At 41.1% G+C, this 23962-nt stretch overlaps 1 protein-coding gene across 1 annotated transcript in view; it reads left to right on the top strand.

Moving 5' to 3' along the window:
• The window catches only part of sntg2 (syntrophin, gamma 2), a gene marked incomplete at both ends in the record, with an annotated part of 75802 nt that overhangs the window by 4570 nt on the left and 47270 nt on the right, over window positions 1-23962 (top strand). The window contains 5 exons of the mRNA XM_079216839.1: window positions 19997-20134; window positions 20252-20308; window positions 20414-20471; window positions 21997-22040; window positions 23650-23691. Of these exons, the coding sequence (XP_079072965.1) occupies window positions 19997-20134; window positions 20252-20308; window positions 20414-20471; window positions 21997-22040; window positions 23650-23691 (339 nt within the window). The remainder of the gene's footprint in view (window positions 1-19996; window positions 20135-20251; window positions 20309-20413; window positions 20472-21996; window positions 22041-23649; window positions 23692-23962) is intronic.

Raw genomic sequence — 23962 nt, 5'->3', positions numbered from 1 at the left:
AAAGTACTGTTTTAGACTGTTTCAGGTTTTTCTCCTTGTCTACTAATTCCCTTCATCTATTCCCTTGCGCTCCCACAACCACGTGCGATAATCTCTCACGGATTTTGGGGGGAATTTGCGGCGATCATGAAGTCTGCCGCGCTGCTGTTTGAGCGGCGCGGCTCTCCGAGGCGCGAGCCTATTCAAGCAATGAATATATACAGTGGAGAGGAAATGCATCAAGTGGCTTTGATTTCCCACAGAGGCACTCCGGGGGGAAGATTGAAGCGGGATGATTTCTGTGAGCTCTGAGCATACAAGTCTTTTCCAGGGTGTTGACACACAGCGAGGTTCTGCACACAGTGGCTTGACTGATGCATAGGGATGTGATCTACAGCATGTATACAATATTATACCGGCGGGGCAATTTCACCCAGGATTTGGGACATAGAAAACATCAAACAAGCACGTTTGCCATGAAGCAGGGGTGTAAATATTAGGGCGGGATGAGGGGTCCACAGAGCAAGCAGACCCTCCAAAAGTGTGTTGAGTGAAGAGCGGATTTTCAGATCTCAAGAACAGATCAGGTTAAATTAAGTTGCTGCCATTTGCTACATGTTCCTCCAAAAGGGAAACCCATCTCAGTCATGTTTAAAATGTTTGTGAGTCAAAAGCCACTTTGTAATAAAATTATTTGCTTATTCTACATGAACTATATATAATCCATAATACTTGTTGACGAGTGTGAACATTTGTCGGGTCTCTATCTGGTCATGTGACGAGACGACAGGTGAAAACTTGTCCTGATAGATTCCTCTTCGATCTCTACTGTCCCAATACAGCTTGAGTAACTCCAAAAGGGAGTGTAACATCCGACACGTTGATATAATGAATGTGTGTGTGTGTGTGTGTGTGTGTCCTTCAGTACCAGTAACTAGCATTCACCAGTACCCATCATAATGGTGTGCACTGGGGCCGGTCACTACCTCTCTCCATTGCCACAGAAACTTTATCACACACCAAATTGCTTTCCTGCAAATCCCTCGTTCAGATTTTCTTATTGTTCAGAAATATCTTAGAGCCCAATGGCGATTATTTGACTGCTGTATTGCATTTGTGATTATTTGAGGAAATTATAATTTCAACATCATTATATAAGCTATAGACTATATCTATCTATATATATATATATCTCTCTCATCCGGAAGCCATTATCTGACCATCAACCATTAACAACGCCCTCAACATGTATCCATCAGTGAAGCCCGTACTGTCACGATGTTGGTTTGTCTGGTGTCTTGTTTTATTGTGAAGTCCTTGTCTTGTGTGTCCTCTGTGGTCCTGCACCTCCTCCCTTGTGATTGTCCGTCTGCCCTGTTCCCTGACTGTGTATCCGTTCACCTGTGCTGCCCTCAGTGTTTCCAGCTGTTCCTCGTTACCCTCCTCTTGTATTTAAACCCTGTTTGTCTTCTGCCCCCTTGTCGGATTGTCTTGGTTTCGTTGTTCCGTGGTGTTCATGTCGTGTGCCACCCCTGATGAAATGTTTTGTTTTGGACCTTATGCTAATTAAAGCCCGTTTTGGATTTTTACCTCTGAAACCTGCCTCCAGTCTCTCCCTCCTGCACCTGGGTCTCTGCGCACCACCCACCCCGGTGCCCCCTCGACAGGTACCAGTTCATCAAGGTCCATTATTTAAATTCCGTCTTAATAATTGCCTCCAGGACACGGCGCACACTTCTCCCAGACGGAGCCTCAGAGGGACAATTCCAGAGCAGGGGAAAGTGGTTTGCCGCTGTGCTTCCACCGGACCTCCAGCAGGCCGTCTGATTAGAGCAGTTAGTCTTTGGCGCTGGAGTGCAAAGGAATTGGGTCGCATCCCTTCGGCTGAATTCTCTCCAGGAGGGAGGACTTGTTATTAACCATTGTTCTTGTGGAATTACGCTCTGCTTCCCATCTTGCTTTAATTTAATTTAAATAAGGAGTATGGCCTCTTATTGGGAGTGTTTTTATGTAGGTTTTTCACATTGTGGTGTCGTCTTTTGGGTTGATTGTAAATACCAAAGTGCTCCTGATTCTCGAGATAAAAGTTGTCCTTTGGGGTCCTCAAAAACCATACATTGAATGATAAGTGTGCATTATGCTATCTTGGTCTCCTAGAAAATTACATTCCCACACAACTAAACTGCCCTCTCAATTACCTTTGGAGGGAATCATGTTTCTTTCCTGGATTACAGTCAAAATGTTATGCAGTGTGTTAATGTTAATGAAACAAAAATAAGCTACGGAACTACTTTGTTAAGTTTAGTCCACAATACACTGGTTTAAAATACACTAGAATTTGAAAAAAATGCAACAAAAGTACTTGTTTGGGCTACAAAGTACTTGGTTCAGACGGGATGTGGACAGCAGTCTCCTGGGTGAAAGATCTGTGTTTTAGGACTCATCCACCCCCCCTACCTTCTCCCTCTGTGGATCTACGCGGCCTCCTTTGAAACATATCTGTGATGCGTCAAAAAGAAAAGTAATCCCCTCTCAAAACGTAATTCCCAAGGCCGTTTCCCCAAAATACAAAATACGTGACTGGGCTTTACACACAGTGAGACCGTTTCCAGACAAAAACTATGTTAAGATTTCTGTCCTGCCTTTTTTAATCATTTCATTCTGTGTCTTTAGGGAGCTATCGACGTGTTATTGGGGTCTGAGCGATGACATTTTAATGAAGGGTCTCCCACTAATGTGTTAGCTGGTAGTCCCTCCCCCACACTGCTTACAGCGTCCTGACCTCGACGACCCAGCTGTATTACCTCATACCAATCCTTACTAGGCTCCTAACATGCTCGCTCAGGACAGATTTAAAGAGTTGGGTCTCTGAGTGACAGCGCGGTCAGAACATTGATGCACTTGAATGCATCGGTGTTGGACACATCGTCGCAGAACCATTTACCAACTCAGGATTGATTCGATTCAGGAATTCGGCCAACCGTCTGCAGCCAGCCAACAACGATCTCTCTTCCCGCTCGGGAGCATGTTTCATTCAGAGTGAAGAGCGGCTTTTCACAGACCGTAGTCAATGTGTTTGTGAGGAGCGAGTGATCAATACGCTGCCGGCGCAGCTTGACAATGAAATATGATTTTAGCCATTTTAAATAGTATAAAAACAAAAAGGAATCAATCTGTGATGTTGGCCTGTACAGAATATATATGTATATGTTTTTAATTTTACATTCACAGCTTTTAAGGCGGTTTTTGAATCACCTTATGATGTCGTCACGCTGAACAAAAAATCTGAATCTCAATTTGCATAAAGGGATTAAATGAGTTCTTCTTTTGTACAGGATTTTGAGGGATATATTGGCAGACATTAATATTTGCATTGGTGTATAACCAGCTTTAACTAATAATTGTTGTGTTTTCTTGAGCTTGCAATCTTCACAGATTCCTTTATGTTGCATCGCCATGTATCTACAGTAGCGCTGCCTCTAGCCAGGTCCTTTCATTGTTTGTTACCTGAAGGCCACCGTAGTTCTTCCCTATTGGATGCCACTAAATCACTTAAATGAATATAAACAGTGTGTACCTATTTCTGTGCGGTAAAGCAAACTGTTCTTGACCTCCACAGGAGGTCAGTCGAGCGCGTTTACGATTTTTCTTTGAGAATAACATTCCCATTGTACTGTTTAATACAATTTGTTGGCATCTCAGGTTTGAGCATGTATTTTCACAAACTTATGTTTTTAATTGGCAGTCGGCTCATGCAGATCTTGGGACACTATCGTGTCATAGGCTTTATTGGTTCCCAGAAAATTCACAAGCTATACCCAGCAGTATGTAAGGAAAGATATATAGATATATATATATATATATATATATATATATATATATATATATATATATATATATATATATATATATATATATACACACACACATTACCGTTCAAAAGTTTGGGGTCACTTAGAAATGTCAAAGATGACATTCAATTAATCAGAAATACACTATACATTGTTAATGTGGTAAATGACTATTCTAGGTGGAAACATCTGGTTTTTAATGAAATATCTACATAGGTGTATAGTGGCCCATTTCCAGCCGCTATCACTCAGTGTTCTAATGGTACATTGTGTTTGCTCATCGCATAGAAGACTAATGGATGATTAGAAAACCCTTGTGCAATTATGTTAGCACAACTTAAAACAGTTATGCTGGTGAGAGAAGCTTTACAACTGGCCTTCCTTTGAGCTAGTTGAGTATCTGGAGCATCACATTTGTGGGTTTGAAAGAGAACTTTCATGTGAAACTCGCCAGTCTGTTCTTGTTCTTAGAGATGAAGGCTATTCCATGAGAGAAATTGCGAACAAACAGAAAATGTGTCTGGGTGACCTCACACTTTTGAACGGTGGTGTATATTTACATTAACTCGACATTGAAGCAGCTACAACATTAACATACTAATGCATCAAAAATTCTGATCAAATTCCAATCAAATCAATACAAATTCTGATCCAATAATAAAGTATATATACAGTATGTCATAGCAAGACGTTGTCTTCATGTACTGTAAAATGTGGGTTATAAGCCGCTACTTTTTTCCTCAACTTTGACCCGTGCGGCTTAAATATAGGTGTGGCTAATTTGTGGATTTTTACGATTCTAAATTTAGCAGCAGTTGCAGAGACATGCTAGCTAGCAAGTGTTAGTTAGCGAGTGTTAGCTAGCACTAGTGAGCTAGCTAGCGACTCGGTAGCAGCAGCAAAAGTGTCTTATAAACCACCGCGGCTTGTTTAAGATTAAATACAACTTTTGTTGTTGTATTTAAAATAAAAGGGTGCACCTAACCCGCAATTTACGGTATTTTAATGAAATCATTTAATCTATAATGACATTTAAAAAAAGTCCTCCTGTTCAGAGACGTTTTCACAATAGCGCAGACACTTCCTGGTGGACTGTTTCCGAAGGCTCTGCTTGAACTGTGACCCCAGTGTGCGTCTCTGAGCATCGTCTGCTGCAGGTTCACCCAGCATGTCTGAGTCGTAAGCTCCCGCTGTTTTCAAAAACGCATTAAAAACAGCTTAAGTGCAGACATGCTGATGCATTGATGACTATAATCTGTCACTGTAAATTAGATGACTGTTGACTTTCCTCTCATACAACTTAATAAAAACACAACTTTGTAAGAATCACTACAGTGGTGTGTGAAGGAGGGGTCGTTCCGCTGTAACTGAACGTGTAGAGAGACAGTTTTGTCAGGTTTCATTTGCCCGCTCCTCTGTGAGAGTGTGTCCTGATGGGACAAATATATAAGCTCCACGAAATGTGGATATTAGCAGCGTGGTAAAGCCACGTTTGTCCAAAGCGGTCTCATTTAAAATCATGATTATGTTCATCAATGCAGCTGCAGCGCTGGGATGTTTTTCCTTATGCACGCCCAAACAAATCCATTAATATTTTTAACCTTTTTAACTTTGAAAGCTGCCAGGCAACATCGCCTATTGGTGCACACACACAAGAGGCATCTTTGCCACAGTTTGACACGATTTTTAAAACGCGCATTGTTGCAAATTTGGGGAAAAAATGTGCGTGTTGGCAAAAAAATGCACGGCTTTTGCCGTGGAAGCCCGACCGGTCTAATATTTAATATTGAAAATAAATGAGAAAATTCTTCTTATCCATATATTTGTGATAGTTGTTCTTAAAACAGCAAATACTTTGTGACTTTATGCGCAGTTGAATCTTCCTCCGCTTGAAGTTCTAAGATGATTAATGATGGAAAACCCCCTGAACTTTCTGAAAGTGAATCCCACGCACATTGAGATGATAAATCAACACGCTTAACTCTAACACTCCACAGCTATTTTCACTGCTAACAACACTGAGTAGTTTGAATTGACCTTGAATTGCTGGATTTGCTTCTCCGTTTTAATGTGAATATCTTTAAAGAATCCATATATGTGTGTGTGTGTGTGTGTGTGTGTGTGTGTGTGTATATCTATGCCTTCTTAAGCTCATCGGTTTGATCACAATCAATATTTAACTTAGAGTTTATTAGAGTTTTAATTAAGTAATTAGCTTTTGACTGTTATGGGTGTTTTGGGGCCTTTTTATTCGTGAGTTGGTACTTCTTTCAGTCCAGTCATGTTTCATACTCATCACCAACCTCCAAGTTGAAATTAATGTGCTTTTATTACAGTCAGGTCTGCAGCCGGAGACAGAACATTGGCAGTGATGTCTTGCTTTGGCCGGGACGGTTCCGCTCGACGTAACTTATGACTCACGGCTGAAACTCTCTAAAATCCACGATGAGGGGTCTGTTAAACAAAAACTGAACTGATGGAGCTAAAGTGTGATTCTTCGGAGAGAACTGTAGGTTCCTGCTATCGTGTATTGTGCAGGTTTGATGATGGACGTTATCTGATTGATCTCGGCAAAAAAAAAGTGTGTGTGTCTGAGCTCTGGCCGCTGGCTATATTTGTGTGACAGTGCTGTCCCTTGTGTGTGTCGACAGCTGAAGGTTATCGGCGTCTGAGAAGTTTTTCTTCCCCTGTCGTCCCAGAAAGTGCAGTCAAACGTCAACCTATCTACGGAACGGGGAGGTCGAGGAGGCAGACATGTCCACACATGCTCACTCCCAAATACCGCCGCTCGGTCAGTTCTCAATGTGACAGAATGGCCCGGCTCAATATGCACACTCTTTGCACGCATATATAGTGTGCTTTTCAAAATAAGACGGTTTGAAATACTATGTTACTGTACTTAAGTTGTTTTTTTGGATATCTGTACTTTACTTTACTATTTATATTTCTGTTGACTTAAACTGATACTTTTACTCTGATACATTTCCCCTGAAACCTTCGTTACTCGCTACAAAATCAAATCTATCTTTAGAAAAAAAAAAACATCGGGGACTGTGATGGAAAACTTTAGTCCAGTCTACTTCTTAATTTAAACCTTTACTCCAGTCTACTTCTTAATTTAAACCTTTAGTCCAGTCTACTTCTTAATTTAAACCTTTACTCCAGCCTACTCCTTAATTTAAACCTTTAGTCCAGTCTGATCCTTAATTTAAACCTTTAGTCCAGTCTGATCCTTAATTTAAACCTTTACTCCAGTCTACTTCTTAATTTAAACCTTTAGTCCAGTCTACTTCTTAATTTAAACCTTTACTCCAGCCTACTTCTTAATTTAAACCTTTACTCCAGCCTACCTCTTAATTGAAACCTTTAGTCCAGTCTACTTCTTAATTGAAACCTTTAGTCCAGTCTTTATAATTATGTAATTTATAACCCGTTTCACAAAGACAGGAGGGTTTTGTGCTTTTTTGGCGATCTCAGGATACTCTGCCTTGGTTTTAATCCTGAACACCGGCAGAGTTGAAACAGACTTTTAAGTTTAATTTTTGGGGAAACGTATCACGTTTAAGGTTACGCACAGACAGATGTATCCAGTCATTTTTCAAAATAAAACATCTTTCCGGCCTTGATTTCTTTTTTTTTTATTAATTCTTTCTGTGCAGAATGAGCACACTTATAACCACACTGTTGCTCCTTCATAGTGCCATATTGCTGGAGAATTATGATGATAAGTTCATAGTAGATGCACAATTATACTTATGTACAATATATTCTGTTGAACATTGTTGCTCCTGGATGGATCACAGCCAACACAAGTATTGTATCAACACAACTCCTTAACTTAAAAGAATAAACTTCATAATTCTCAAAATTCTTAAACAGCATTGACTTGTACTTTAACTTTCAATACTTAAGTACATTTCAGAAAAATACTTTTGATACTTAAGTACAGAAAATATCAGATTATTTAAGACTTTTACTCAAGTAGTATTCTAATAGGTGACTTTCACTTTTACTGGAGTCATGTTCCAGAAAGGTATCTTTACTTTTTCTCAAGTGTGTGTGTGTGTGTGTGTGTGTGTGTGTGTGTGTGTGTGTCTATCTATTGATCTATATATCTATATCAGGGAGGCATAGATGTGATTTAATGTCCGATCAAAAGCAGTAACCTTAACTCGGTCTGACACATCTGACCCAGATAGGGGCCCTCGGGGCCACAAAGAGCTGTGGGCCCCAGTCGACGCCTTACACCACCGCCGCTTTCTCTTGAGGGTTTTGTATGTGTGTTCTTTCACCTTCAAGTAAACAAGCTGTTTCAGCATATAGGGGAATAGAGACATAAAAAACTGAAAAGTAACGTTTGGCTGTTGTCTGGTTATGATGGTCTTTGCAAGCAGACACCTGTAAAATTATTTCAGTCAAAAGAAATGAAGCTTCAGTCGGAAGACCATACTCCTGCTTGCCTAAGCCCGTGATTTATTTCTCATACATCTGCCAAACACTTCGCACTCATTATTTACTTGCTGTCATTTCTCGGGGCTACCAATCAGGAAATCAGCTGTTTAAATCAGCGGGTCTCTATGACTGTCCCTCTACCTTCAGTTCATTCATGTTGCAGATCCATCAGCTTCATCAACTCATCATTCTCCACCAGGGCTGGACTCCACAGGGGGATTCATCTTGCTGCTGATCAGTGCAGATGGCCCTCGATTACAAATCTCCCTGTAGAGTCCAAGTGCCAAAGACTCATCATTTATGAATGAACAATTATCTTTACTTTATCCGAACGGTCTCTCCTGAGTGAAATACTCTTGAACATAACTCTGTAATTTAGTGTTTTTTAGCTGCATCATTGTACACAGAGTAACACCGGGCAACAACACGGCAGGCTATCTCGAAATTGCCCAACTACAAAACTAACTGAGACGGAAACGAGGCACAGCGTGTTTTTCCGCTTCCCAGACGATGAGCAAAAGGTATTAAAATGTGTCTTACAGGTCGAGGACTTGGCAAGTAGCTGCACTTGGATTTGTTTAGTCGGGCAGCTGCTTCACATGCGAGCGTGAATAATACTTCATACAAGCAAAGACAAACTGTATTGGGGGAAAGAAATCATCACTAATCATGTATTTCATAAATGAGGTAAGAAAAAGCAGGAACTTCAAGTCTTATTGGAAAGTCCTGATTCAGGTGTGCGTTCCTCGGAGGCTTCACAATTACGGCCTCATTGACGTCACTTTGCAGGTTGAAATTGGAAAGCGTTGTTCGCTGTAGCTCATCAACTTAAACTCTTTAACAACTAAAGTGAAACGTTTGGCTGCTGTTGCCTCCAGTGTCTTGGTTTGTTGTGCATCAACACCAACAACAGAGTCGAATGAATAGTTTATATATGTTTCATACAGAGGAAAGCCAAAGTAAAGGTAGCCGGTCTGATGGAAGTGGTCCTCGAAGTTTGACCAATCTCCATAAACATATTAAAATTGAACGCCTATCAAATGAAGTTAACCGTCAGGATCTCCAGTGTTGGGAGAAAGTGTTTTGACAGTGTGTCAGACACATTTAATCAACATTTTATGCTTTTTGCTGCTCGTCTCATTTACAGATTGTTGCTGCACGTTGTGAACAAAAACACTTCCTGCCCTTTGAGGCAAAAGCTCTGCAGAGATCTAAATTGAATCTTCTGTGTTTAGTTATTTATAACGTTAGTTGGCTGCAAATGAAGTAGAAATCGAATCACGTTTGATGTGTATATGGGTTGAGGCTGATTAGGAATTTCACCTACGCTGATAATGTTTGGCACAACAGCGAGATATGAGGTGTACGTATTTTTTTTAAACTACGTAATTTATCCTAATATCCCCAATAAGCCTCATTGTTAGCCTATCATTGGGTATATTGTTGGTTTTTTAAATGACAACGATGAGTTTTATAACTAATTAAATACTTAATTGTTAAATGCAAAACATCAATGGGTAATATAGGTCAGCCAAAAGGAATAAGTCATGAAGTCATAATGTAAAAATGATTGAGGTCAATGTTCATATATCCTACAATAAATTGATTAAAGTAAATATTTTTAAAAGGCCTCATTGAACCCGAACTCCACTTCTTAAAGGCAGGCTGCAAGATTGGGCTATAATAATAAATACATTTGTAATGTGTGTTTTTTTTAAAAAGGTACTCAAAGGCACTTTACTTTTTATGGTAAAAACTGAAGCAATAACATACATTACAATATAAACAAGAGATATGACATAACCGTAAGAAACAGCACAACCATCCAGAACTCAGACGGGCAGCTGAGTTCTGGATGTTTTGTAGTTTGCTGATGGTTTTGGGAAGGTGCCGTACAGGAGTGATGAAGACGAGGATGAGTGTTTCAGCGGCAGAGGAGGAGAGGGAGGAGCTTAGACGAGCGACGTTTTCAAGATGAAAGAAGGCGTTTCTTGTGATGTGCTTGACGTGACGTTCAGAGGAGGGTTGGACCAAACATGACACCAAGGTTGCAGGCGTGTGGAAGCAGGAACAGTGATGCCATCGCTGCAGAGGGAGAAGTTGTGTTGGGATTTGTTGAGTGATTTAGAGCCGATGATGAGGATTTTAGATTAGTTACCGTTGAGTTTGAGAAAGTAGGTCTTTATGACGCAGGAGCTGATGAAAGGATCTTGCTTGTTCCAGCCGTTGAAATGTTTACCTCTGAAAAGAAGTAAACTTCCAGTTCTTTCCAGTGAACTTTGAAACTAACACGTCCCTGAACAGAATTTCTTTATCAAAACCCCCCAAAAAACACATTCCGGTAAAAAATGATCCACTGAGTAAACACTATGATTTTCTTCCACTTCAAGTGCGCCAAGCAAAGTGAAATCTACTCTGATGCACTTCTTTCAACTCTGGAAAGTGTACTTTACTCTCTCCCACTGGAGCCACACTGTGACGCCTCGGTACAAACACTGTAAACAGTGGAAGACGGTGAGACAATTTCGCACTCGCCGTCTCGCACAATTTAGAGGTGCGAGTGTTTCTAGAAAACATGACAAGTCTCTTGAACCTTGTCTCTTGCAACCCGACGGAAAGAAAACACTGAGGTTTGCTCAGGCAGAGAAGCAGACGCACCAAAGATATACCATGAAACCTGGCCAGTTGCACACAATGTAAATTACAGCGTGGAGGCCAGCCGCCCGTGTTAATTATATTCCAGACAACCACGGTCCCTGCAAACCAGGGTCCCTGCAAACCACGGTCCCTGCAAACCACGGTCCCTGCAAACCACGGTCCCTGCAAACCAGGGTCCTGCAAACCAGGGTCCCTGCAAACCAGGGTCCCTGCAAACCCACATAGAGTAAAGTGCTCTGCTGTACATGCCTATATAATGCTTACCTTTCTTTTTTCCATAAAATGTGCTTGTTGTGGAGGCTGCCATTTTGAAAAGACCTGCCTAGGAAAATTGGCAATGCCACACCCCCACGCACGTGATGTCATTTTAAAGCTACGGTTGTCCTCTTTAAGGAACAACAGGACTCAATAGAGTGGCATGTGTAGTATGAGAGGAATTAGCAAAAACAAAATGTGCACTACAGTGTACAAAAATGCATTGCCGGGTCTCAGGAGGATGAGTAAAGTGCTCTGCTGTACATGCCTTTTTTTTTTGCTCTGTAAAATTAAATTTTTTTGTGTGATTTAAAGTTACAATATTGAAACTGAGTCATAGAATGCAAACATAGTTGTGCCGGCTCACATTTCAAGTCATATCGGGTGTTCCGACAGAGAGCAAGGGAGGTTTTAGAGTGGCGTGTAATTGCGAATACATTTCGTGGAAAGATGAGCATGAGTGGAGGAGCATGAGTAGTGTGAACTGAGACCAGTTGAAAAACGTTTTCAGTACAACATTTTCGCTTATTCTGAGGCTGGATTTACAGTCAGAGATGAGAGGGAGAGAGAGACGGGGAAGAGCTGGAGTTCCTGGTGAGTTCAGAGAGCGGCATGTTGCTTGCTAGCTCACAGCTAGCGCCAGTGTTGACATGCTGCTCGGGGTGAACAAACACGCACAGACAATCCAGCAGTCAGATTTGCCTTCTGTTAAAAACACGGCTTTACAGTGGCTGGCTGATATAAAAAAATATGTAATTTCTGGAAGCTGAGTCAAAGTTATTTGGCTTTCTTTGGAGCTTTTCTTCTGAAAACAAGGCTATTATGAGATGGGGTCCTACATGAGCACTGTTTTCTGCAACAATTGGAACAGTTTGCTCTTTTCACTGATTTGAAGTGGGCTCTTCTGGGTCGAGGTGAGCACCAATGGGTTTATTAATACAGCAACAGTGGACAGTTTGATAATGCTGCTATGCCACTGTCAATCAGATCTTATCAAACCACCCTGATACAGGAGATTGGTGAAGTTTGTCAGTGTTAAACACTTAATAACTAAGGGTGGTTTTCCTTTCACTTATATTTTAAGCTTTAAACTAAATGATAGAACTGAACCATGATGAAACGCGAACACATTTTTTAAATCGGCATTTGAAAGTGTCTCAAAACGCAATCTACGTCTTGAATTAAAAGAATGTTAACGCCCTCAAATTGGGTGCATTTACATTTTAATTTAAAGTGTTCACCAATGTACATTGTCCCTCTCGAACAAATACAAAAACTAAACTAATGTTTTCATGACAACAACATAACATTGGTCACAAAAAAGTGAGCTGAGTCCCAGGAGACTATACAGCCAGGAGGAGAGCGCTAGTTTAATACTTTTCAGGGTCTTTCATTGTATAGTAAATAGGTGTCCACCTCCTAATATGTTATCCGATCCATTTTCTCTTCTGTGTGTGCGCTCTGCCTGGGCGTTATCGTTTAGCAATGCAAATAGAAATAAAGCGAGCCTCTCCTCGGACACACCGTTGATGCCGACATGGTTATCGCCGCTCCTCCAGCCGGTGTGACGAATCCGGATAATCACCAACTGTCGGGTCAAATTAGCACTCCAGCTCACAGAGGACAGAGTGTGTGGAGTAAGTGTGTTTCGGGGAGGCTTCAAACATCCACAAAAAAAGCCTGAACGACCTTCTACCGTCTCCGTGAATTCAGAGATCTCAGCATGCGAGCCTCGAGTTCTGTCTGTTCTTTAACCCCTGCTGACATTTATAAGTCTCATTATGCTTCTGACTAACAGAACCTCAAAGAAAAGCTTCCAGTGGTTTAATGAGGTGGACGCCTCTAATGTAGCCAAGTGGACATCAGGATCGTTATTTGCAAACATTTATTTTTTCCCCTTCTTTTCCTCCTTTTACTGTTGTTCATAATTTAGATTATTGTGTTGGAGCGAACTGCACATACTGAGTGAGACCTTGTGCAGAGCCGATGACTGTGATGTCCTACTGGGCTTGAAGATACCCTCCAACTAAACAAATTATACATGCACCCCCTCCGGCACGATTCCTACTTTCACCATCTACAGACAACGTCTGGGTGTAGCTTTGATTTTCCTTCAGTATTGTACTTAGATTCCCAGATTCTACTCAGGATTTGGTGACCTCCCGTCTTCAGTAAATCTTTATTTAATGAGGCAACTTGGCAGACTTCTCCATTCTTTACTCAGTCCCATTTTCATCATTTTGGTGAAAGGTGTGACAGACCACATTTCTGCTAAAATAACGATAATACAAAGTTTAGTTTTAGACATTTATTTACATGTATCTACCATTTTATTCATATATTTCACTGCTTTTGTGAACCTAAAACCTTTTGTAAACCAATTTCCATCACCAAAACTGAGTTACCACCTGAGTAAAGTTAGGTTTTCACAAGCGATATGAATAATTTAAAAAAAAAAATCGAGATTCCATTTTTCAGCTTTAGTGTCATATTGTGTTGTAAGTTTTCTCATTACACTTTTGCCTTATGACAATGGTGCCTCATTATATAGAGAGCTGAGATTGTTCTGCAATTTATGATGTAAAACAAGGGTATGTATCTTAAATGCAAGTGGCTTAAAAAGGTGAATTTAAGAAATTATGTAAAATCGAGAAAATCGACTGAAAATGTCCTCAGTGTTCCAAGAGTTAAGTGGATTTGGTCTTTTAAACTGTAGAGAAGATATAGCATCTGTTGTGAACTTTGGAAAACTTGAGAGGATTTCATCACCCTGAAAGTCATGAAATGTGCACTGGACACGACATTTCGAGCAATTAATGCGTCGAAGAGCGCGGACAAGAGGCTTCAGCTGCAGACCCGATCCACACGGGCTCGGACTGGAGTCAGACTGGAGTGCCGTCTCCACAAAATACACAATCTGACTACGGATACCTTTGATTCAATTCGACAGCAGCCACTTTGCATGTGCGAGGAGGGAAAGGTGCGTTTGTCAGCGCACACCAGGACGTTATGGAGCTACGACATGAGAACATCCAGACTAACAAACTCCCATATTCTATCCGTCGCCAGTTTTAAATGACAAACTTCTCCATTGAGCCGACTAGAGCGGTTGTCACTAATTAATGTTAATTGCCAAAAGGATTAATCGCACTTTTGGCTGCTGTCTGGTAAAAGAAGCACGACTGTAAAACTACTCTAATACTTTCAGCGGATGGTATGCTTTTGTAGGTCAACGAGGCCAACCGGTGGGGACCTTTTGAGCGGTTAGTCTCCCAGTTAAAATTTTCATCATGTCAAATTAATATTTTAAGCCGATCCACTCAATAGTTTTGAGTCAGGACCCCTAGTATTCAGAGCAAGGAGCTGGTGAGAAATAAGTTGTTAAAGTCAGTATCTACAGCTGTTATTTCAGGGGCATATTAAATCTGCATTCCATGTCTTCTCTGCTCATCTCGTATTCAAGCTTTCTATGAGTTATGATAAAAAATAAATTACACTGCCACCCAACGCTGAAGTGCTTCTGCCTCCTCAGCCAACAAAGAGATCAGATCTTGAGGACGTCTTTGGGGTTTTATTTTAAACTTTAGATGCAGATGTTCAGAGCGGAAGACAAATGGATTTGATTAGAGACTCAGAACAGCACAACAACTCATCATTTTGCTTTTTAATGTATTCAAACGTTACAGATACACATTTTTAAAGGCACTGATTTCTGTAAATGTTCTATACTATCTTTTATGGCGCGTATGCATAAAAGGAGTTTCAACAGTTTTGTTGTTGTTGTTTTCTCTCATGTGTGTCTGACGACGAATCCGATGCAGAAATATCAAGCTGTCGATACATATTGTAACGCTTCCAGTTTATTTTCTTCTGTTTTATCCAAAAATTGACTTGGGCTCTTTGAGTAATGCCAACACGCAGTCTTGACTCAGGTCTTGACTCAGGTCTTGACTCGGGTCTTGACTCGGGTCTTGACTCGGGTCTTGACTCGGGTCTTGACTCGGGACTGGATTTGGGAAGTGACTCTGGACTTGACTAGGTTTTGACTCTGTACTTTGCTCAGGTCTTGACTCGGGTCTTGACTCGGGACTTTGCTCAGGTCTTGACTCGGGACTTTGCTCAGGTCTTGACTCGGGACTCGATTTGGGACTTAACCCTGGACTTTGCTCAGGTCTTGACTCGGGTCTTGACTCGGGTCTTGACTTGGGACTCAATTTGGGACCTGACTCTGGACTTTGCTCAGGTCTTGACTCAGGTCTTGACTCGGGTCTTGACCTCTCCAAGACATGAGACATACTTAGCTCTGTTCCACCTCAGCTGGTCCGTAAAGGACCCGTGGGTCAGTCAGACCCAATCTGAATAGAGTATAATTGGACCCGGACTAAAATACAGTCGACCCGAACGGAGCCGAACGGAGCCGAACGGAGAGAGAGCAGCAACATGAAGCCTCACATATTATTGAGTCGTTGTTTTTCATGCATTTCAGTTCAAACTTTCCATCCATCAAGAACTCCCACATTATGCACATGTGATGAGTATGACTCAGCACAGGACCTGAGCTCCACCAGGATCCAGTCAGGTGCTCATTCACACACAGTCCTGAACTCCTGGTTCAGGTCCTTGATACTAGGAAGCAAGCACATGGTAAATGTGCTGAATGTGACGCTCCTCTGACACACAAAGTATTTGCTGAGGAGATAAAATGGCTGAGTTTTCTTTAATTATCGGTTATTGCAGCAGTCACAGGTCACTTCCATCTGACGGTTCTCAAACCAACCTGACTTTAGCAGAGACGATTCATCCACACAAACAACTTCGGCTTCGATGTTTACCGTGCCTCGGATCAAAACCTTCCCAACAGCGTCGCCTAAACAACACAAACTGGACGTTTTAAGCTTCGCAAATACAGCCTTCACTGCAAAGCTGCTGCGGATTGCATGAGCTCGCCTGCTCCACCGCCCACAGTGTGGCTGCGAATGTTTTACGGGAAAAGAGGACACAATTTGACCACAGTCAGCGCGATGAATATGATATGCTGTTACAAGATTTTAACTCACTTTCAGCTTTGAATATATTGCAAATACGTTTGCTTCTGCAGCGGCTGTGTGATTTGAATGTGAACTGTTTTTTGTTTTTTTTGTGTCATTGGATTAAAGAATTTCTGACAGACTGCCTAAGGAGAATATACGAGCAGCGTGTGCCGTCTTAACAAGATTGTATTATGTACACGTGTCCCACAAGGTGGCTTTCATCCCCTCTATTGTTTTCAATCTGCACAAATGTAATGAGGTTGCAAGACGGCACCATAGTCTCTAGAATATGCTTTAGGATCCCACATGGCTGCACACAGTCACACACGAGGAGGCTGGCTGAGGCACAGGGCCTATAAAGGATCAGCCCTGCAAGAGGTGTTTTTCACAACAGTTTTCACTTCCCACACATTTTTCCAGCACAATGGATTTCTTTCTTGAGGGTCCCCGTCACCAAATGCTTTGTTGAAAATATGCAACCAATCCACGGTCACCATAGTGATCTACAGCGCCTCACGCTACACTTAAAATCAAAGAAAATGTTTGTTTAAAAAAAAAAAAAAAAATTACATTTCCATCCCATTACAGCTCTCCCTGTCCCTCCAGTCATGTGTTTCTTCATGAAGCCAAGCAATGTTTTCCTTCAATTGCAGCCCCTCACAGCGAAGCACACATTAGTCCACTGGTTTAATCAGGTGCCCGGCAAACGTTTCCCATGACTAACATGGAGCCGGCGATGCCCTGTCAACCCTCTTTTATGCCGGAGCGTGTCATACTGTATAGCCTACGAATGTTAGGACGGTTACATTTTCAAGAAGTGTTCTGCTGTCCTCATTTTGATTCCAACTGGAAGTCGGTGTCCGTTGATGTCTCAGCGCCTGCTGAGTGTAGCAGCATTAGCGCTCACTCTCTGGGTCCTTTGTGCTGATGGCAAACGACGACATCAATGAGCAGTCCTCATATACTGTACGTTATAGTATGTATTTGGTATTGTATTTGATCAAGTCAATTTGACATTGTCTTTGTAGTTTCAATTGTCAATGGCTGAATAAAATGTGTTCAGAGGATCTTTAGTTCCTGGTGCAGTCAGAATGTGAAGTTTATGTCCTGAATGAATGTCATAGAATGTGAGTTATTGTTGACAAGAATCAAAGAGGAGGAACGATAACGGCTACATAAGAAAGTTTCCTCAGAGGTGGAGCAGGGAAACAAAAAAAAAGGTAGCGGGAGATGAATCGTGCTGCCTTCGGGTGCCGTCAGACTTTTAAGCTTTGCTTTGTGTCCCCGGGATGCGTCTACTGTGCTGTATTGAAAGAGAGCACAACCTTCATTCCAGAGTCTCTTAAAAAGAGAATGGGTTGACCTCACGTACGGATTGTCACCTTTTTCATCTGTGAAAAGGTCAATCTTCTGCTATTGGACACAAATCTGCCTGCAGAAGAACACACCGCTCACATGTGTATTGCTGTGCTTCTCCTGATCACTGTCTTTATTACCGTCAGGGTGAGTCCAGGCAGTCACACAGTTATTCAAAGTACATGCAAATGCATTTCATAATTAAGAACTTTCCAACCATATTCTCACAACAATTGAGAACAACATCTTTTCTTGTAAAGTCACTGATGTTTTCTGTCTCAAATCTTCTCAAATAATCAATGATCTTTGAGAATGCATGTCCACAAATGATCTTACAAATAAATATAGATGTCATTGTTCACTCCTACATATGATAAGCAAATGTAAAGCATTGATTAAAATAAAAAAGGGGTTAAAATGAAGTGCAACTTCTCTTTCATCAACAGTGTCGTAGGAGGCGTTCAATGATACTTCAGCAAAAAGAAAAAACCTAGAGAGTAAAACCTGCTACAGTATGAAATGAAAGAGGACAATAACTGGAATACAAGAGAAACACATTGCAATAAATCATACCTATAGTGAAGCTTCAGTTCTGATGAGACTCTCAAAAACATGCTGATTCCAGTCCATAGCAACTGTTGCGGCACAGTCTGAAATTAGTCAGTTGTACCAGAAATATGGAATATATCATCTTACTTATAGACTTTTAAAGACTTTTAAAATCGGCCATGGTGCCCAACGTTTACCGGTAGCTAATTAAATGTATTGGTTGAGGCCATTGCTTGTATTTGACTGTGTTTTGTCCTCTCCTTGCATATTAGACCTTTTCTATAACTCAGTCAAGTCACTTCAGTTCAACTGGCAATTGTTTTTTTTCCATCAAACATGAACTGTTGTCCTTTTGCATTTGTTCAGATGTCACGCCATCCATCAATCGTATTGACTCTGGTGGCAGGATTTTGATGAAGCTCGGGAAAATAATCGTGTTTTCAAAACACGAGGGAGTTGAGCCTTTCACCGCTGTGTTCAGCCTTTTTCAAAATGATATACGGTTTGTTTCAGTACCCATACGGGGGCTATTTATTATGCCAGAAACAAAAGATTGAGTATGTCCCAATACTTTGTATGTCAAATGCAGTATGCCAAAAATACCAGGACGTCCTACTGCATTCGGTCGCAATATATTCTGACATTAAATCCTCTGAGCAACAGATATAGAGTAAGAGGGTCAAAGTTAAGTTAAGATAAGATAAGATAATCCTTTATTAGTCCCTCAGTGGGGAAATTACAGGATCACAGCAGCATTGCTCACAAGTGAATAAAAGAATAATAAAATAGAAACAAGTAATATAAATAAATATAAATAAGCAGTAAAACAGTAGAATATTAATGTACAGACTGAATAGAAAAGTATATATTTAAAAGAAGTACTTAAACGTATTGCACGTAATATTGCACCAGGTGAATGATGAAGTGACCAAGTTCAGTTCAAGTGTTCGATAGTCAAGGTGCAATGTTATTTACAAAGAGTCCCATTTAAATGCATACAGTGTGCAACAATGCGTATCTTTATGGCCAGCTGCAGAATGTAGTTAAAGAAAAAGTAAAAAGAAAAAGTATGCTATTTGAAGGGCAGATCAAAATGTCAATGGGCTTCATTGGGTGCTTTTCAGAATGGCTTGGCATCTCCTAAAATCTTCGGGCATTTAACAGAATGAGACACCGATGCCTCGGAGCCGTAGTACCTTTGTTAAAGACCTGCACCTTTTTAATTATGCAACCTCCAAAATAAAGATGGTGTTAGACATATATCCAGTAAATTCAATGCCGAAGAATCCATTTGGACCATGGGATGCTGCCTCCATGTATGGATGGTACGTGAGCTCATCTAATCGGAGTGTGGGGAATATGAGACAAAGACAATGAGCCGTATGGGGCGAACAGCACTGTTGGAAAACCTCCATTTAGCATGAACTTAATCTCTAGACAAAAAGAAATTCCGGTTTCTAATTCGTGAGAGTTCGTAAGGCAGATAGTACCAGAGCAGTGAAAGGTTAGAATAGTGAATGAAATTCAAAGGCACGTGTCTGTTGGATCTTCACCTACTCAAAGATAATCATAGTTTCAAGTGTGACATCTGGGCTTTGTTCTTTCATTGTCATTTTGGTCCCCCCCCTTTTTTTTTTTTATTAACTTAAAGATATGAAGTTCAAAACATGAAATCCATTTTTCTTCTCCTTTCTATTACACAATAGTTCACGCCTTCCCAATGTTAGGCAAAACCAATTACCGCAAGAGTAGACGAGCAGAACGGGGAACACGAGTGACACATTGAGGAAAGAGGATTAAAATGTTCATTGTGTACATAATTGCTCTGCTTGGCAAAATGTAAATTCCTCTTCTCGATTCCAACAGACAAAATCTGGAATTGCTTTGCTGTACAATGAGGAGACCAACAATACCTACGACGTCTGCCTGAAATTGACCAAAGAGGCGTTAACCATACAGAAGCTGGACGTGGTTTGCACGAGTGAAAGTGAATCCCCAGTAAATGTAAGTGCGCCCGAGGGCTCCCGACTATGCAATCGCAATTCATGACGCATGACTGCAGAATACTGTTTCAATGTTCACAATATCCTATTGCCAATAAGAAACTCCCGCTTTCTAAAGCACAGAACTGTTGTACTGCGAAGACAGGCGACTGGCGGTCTGGGCTTAAGCATCAAAGTAAGCGTATATGTTTTTGATCAATGTGGAAAAGCAGTTTTGGCAACGATTTCATCACCAAAACTCAACAACGGACGTTCTCATTTATTCTCTCCCGCTTTGCAGGGAGGAGCAGAGCACAACGTGCCTGTGGTTATTTCAAAGATTTTCAAAGATCAAGTAGGTAAGAAAGTGTTTCATTTCTCTACCTCAATGTGGGTTTGGAACTGGTGTTCAATGCAATGTAAAATGTCATTAATCAAGTTGATTATGGAAATGTTAATGGCATTAGAAAGAGATGCTGGATATTTTACAGGTGACATTTAAGTTCACAATGGAATTTTGAGAGCGTCAATAATTTATTTAAGTATTGGTTAGGGACATATTCCAAGAGAAAGTCAAAGGGAAATAAGAAGAGTGAAGAAAGTGGTTCAATTTGAGAGAAACATTACATTTTGCTCTCTTTATAAGAAGGGGGAGGGACGGCAGGAGAATTTGTATATCTATTATTATCTCATGCATGAGTGTAAAAGGGTCCTAAAAGTTGGTGATATTTGTGAGAGAAGGGAGTAAAAATGAAAGCAGTAGAGTCTACTTCTCCCTGAACGTCATTCAAAAGCACCTTCCATTTTACCCCTAGCGTAGCTTAGCATAAAGACGTGGGGAAACAATTAGCCTGGTTAAAAAAAAACATGCAAGCCTCCGAACACTGACTCTGTGTCTTTGTTCAACCTGCACAGAATCTATATAAAAACCCTCAAACCTGTGATTTGTACTTGTTGGTATAGGAGAGCACCAAACCTGGCAACCTTATTGACATCAGGAAGCTGCACACCAGCCGTCAATAAATAGTTCCAGCGCATAACTCTCCCACAAAAATATAAATGTGAAAGTATTTATTAAAAACAACTCCACTTCCCCTTTAGTTTCCCTTAAGTGGTTTTAAGGTTAGAAAAAAGCAACTTATTCTAATGATATTCTCTCGTAAATGAGAAGTGACTTATTATTTATAGAATTATTCTCAACAAATATGTTTTAATGGCTGCATCCTTCAAATAAATGGAAATATTCTTAATGTGTTTTGCATCGCCTGAGATAGATCGCCTCTCTTGCTCTCAGAAAGATAGCAAATTACCCTTTTTACACCAAAAACAAACACATGTTGACATACTGCGTTTCACTTTTAATGCATTCACACCCGTAGACACGACAAGATGAGCTGTTCTCAAGTCGGTAACACAGTTTGCTTGATGGAGAAATAAAGGCTTTAATCATGATCATCAGTTAAATTGTAAGAACTGATGACCTCTCGCCATCCTGTCGGGATGCAATGTCAGAGCCTCATTTGAGTGAATCTCTTCCGCACAATTTGTCCTTTTGCACACATCCCTCTTAATACCTTTTTTTGGGGATACGAGAGAAGCATGTCTTCATATCCCCGGGGGCGTTGAGAGCCTCTTCCACAAAGCGTTACAAATCTTTTCACAACAGGGCTCTCATTGTTTCCTCCCGTGCCGCCGCAAATGAGTTTATATACCGATTAGTTTCAAATTTCATGCTTTCCCGTGTTCAGTTCTCTGAGCTGACGTTGCCAGAGATTAGTCGGACAGAGACACTGCTTGCTATTTCCACCACATTACCATGTTTGAAATGAGCAATTATTTTCTAATGTTTTCATTAACCTCTGACACTTGACAACTGGCCTGCAGCCGACCAGACGGGGAAGCTGTTCGTCGGGGACGCCGTGCTGCAGGTTGGTACATCGGCTCGTGACTTCTTTGGCGTCTTCGCTTGATTTCCGGGTCGCCGCCGACAGCGCCGACTTGTTGCGTCTAAATTTCAACCCTCTTCTGTTTTGGACGGAGTGTAATTTCATTTACCAGATGGGGAGGGACTATTTTTGAAGCTTGAACTGCAGGATTCTATTCAAATTATTCTTTTAACGTGTCTCTGCTTTTTTTGATTTGTGGTCAAATGAATTTTGTGTTAGATTAATCACAAGGTCTATAATCATCTAAACAACAAAGTGTCTGGTCTTTAATAATGATTTCCGTTTAATCTTTTTAAAAGGTTAATTTGAGGTTAATTTGAATCTGCCTGGCTGGTTTATTTGGCGAGCTGTTTATCCAGAAAACGCTGTGGATTCACCAGACAGCCGAGCAATATTCATGCTCATATTGGAGGATATTAGGAATGATATTATAAATTTAATTGCTACTGCTTCCACCTTTTTGGATCACGTGTGTCATATTTATTTGCAATGACTTTGAATTGTCACACTGCAGAATATTGCATCTATTTGCATTCTGTAAGCCCTGGCAGAGGAGGGATAACACACTTTCTATTCTAAAATGAAATAATATCAATAATAACAATGTAGCAAATGAGCCTTTGAGACAGACGTGTACAGATTCCTGTGGTGAAGTTGTTGTGTGTGTCTTTGTGGTTATTTTGTGTGTTTGTGGTGGGGTCTTTATGTGTGGTGTGTTTGCATTGTGTGCTTTTGTGGTTTGTTTGTGTTATTTTGTGTCTCCTTTGTAGCCGGTTTGTGTGGACCTGCACCCAATAGGCCCATTCAGTAGGTGTGTAAGGTTTCACAGTAATGATTTGGTTCATATCCTGGTTTAGGAGTCACACCAAATACATAAAGATATGCTCATTCCATTTGTTTTGGACAGACAGTAATGCAAGTGAAAGACAAAAAAAAGCCTCGAGACACTGTTTCTACTACAGGAACTAGAGAAAGCTTCACTCAGGAAAGTATAAAACATTAAAAGTGATCCAACAAACAACAATGGGCTGTAAAGCCTCGTAAAACACACGTCATTCAAACATAAAAAGACGATGCAAGCAGTTCCCTTTATTGCCATAATATACTTCATATTGCCATAAACTCACCAAGGAAAGGCTGAGGCGGCGAAGTACACAAGTGTGTTTGCTGGTAGTTCCGTTAGCTGTTCGCCAAACAAGCTGTCCAAAACAATGAAAGTGAGCCACAGGGCAACGGCCAAGACGTTGGGAGCAGTGTGTGTGTACCGGGAGATGCAGATGAGGGCCGGAGATGTTTTTAAATAAAGGAAATTAGGCAGTAGAGTCAGCAGGCGGTCAAACGGCAGCATGAAAACCAGGTGATAGAAGGTGTTTCGAGTACAACTGGGCACCGAAAACACATTATGCAGTTTGCTGCAGGTGGGGAACGCTGAGGGGACGGGGTTGCACCAGAGGTTGCCAATCATAGTCCACCCCTTGGCCTCCCCTCTGGCCTGCAGGCCCTGCAGCCAACGAGCATAGAGCTGCGTAATTACACACTTTCTCCACTGTATAATTACTCATATGCTTTTCCTCTCTGTTGGTTTCTTTAGGTCAACGGCATAAATGTAGAGCCCTGCACGCATGAGGAAGTCGTGAGTACATTTGTGATTAACGCCAACACATTGCTCCATCCATCCCTCCATTGCTTTTCCACCTTCCTCCCAGATTCAACACCAACACCAACAATCACAAGCTACAATCCCAGGTGGCTTGTTGACAAGAGGCTGTTTTCCTTTCCAGGAAATGAAATTGGTTTTAAAAGCTGCACAGGAGTTGTGGGTGCTAATATTTGGCACTTTTTTCTCTTTCAAACTTAGCTTCTCTCTTCGTTAAACAACACCTTCTTTTCTGTGCCGGCAGCCC

This window comes from Taurulus bubalis, assembly GCF_910589615.1.
Source record: "Taurulus bubalis genome assembly, chromosome: 4".
NCBI lineage: Eukaryota > Metazoa > Chordata > Actinopteri > Perciformes > Cottidae > Taurulus > Taurulus bubalis.
This window is presented reverse-complemented; position numbering and strand designations above follow the sequence as displayed.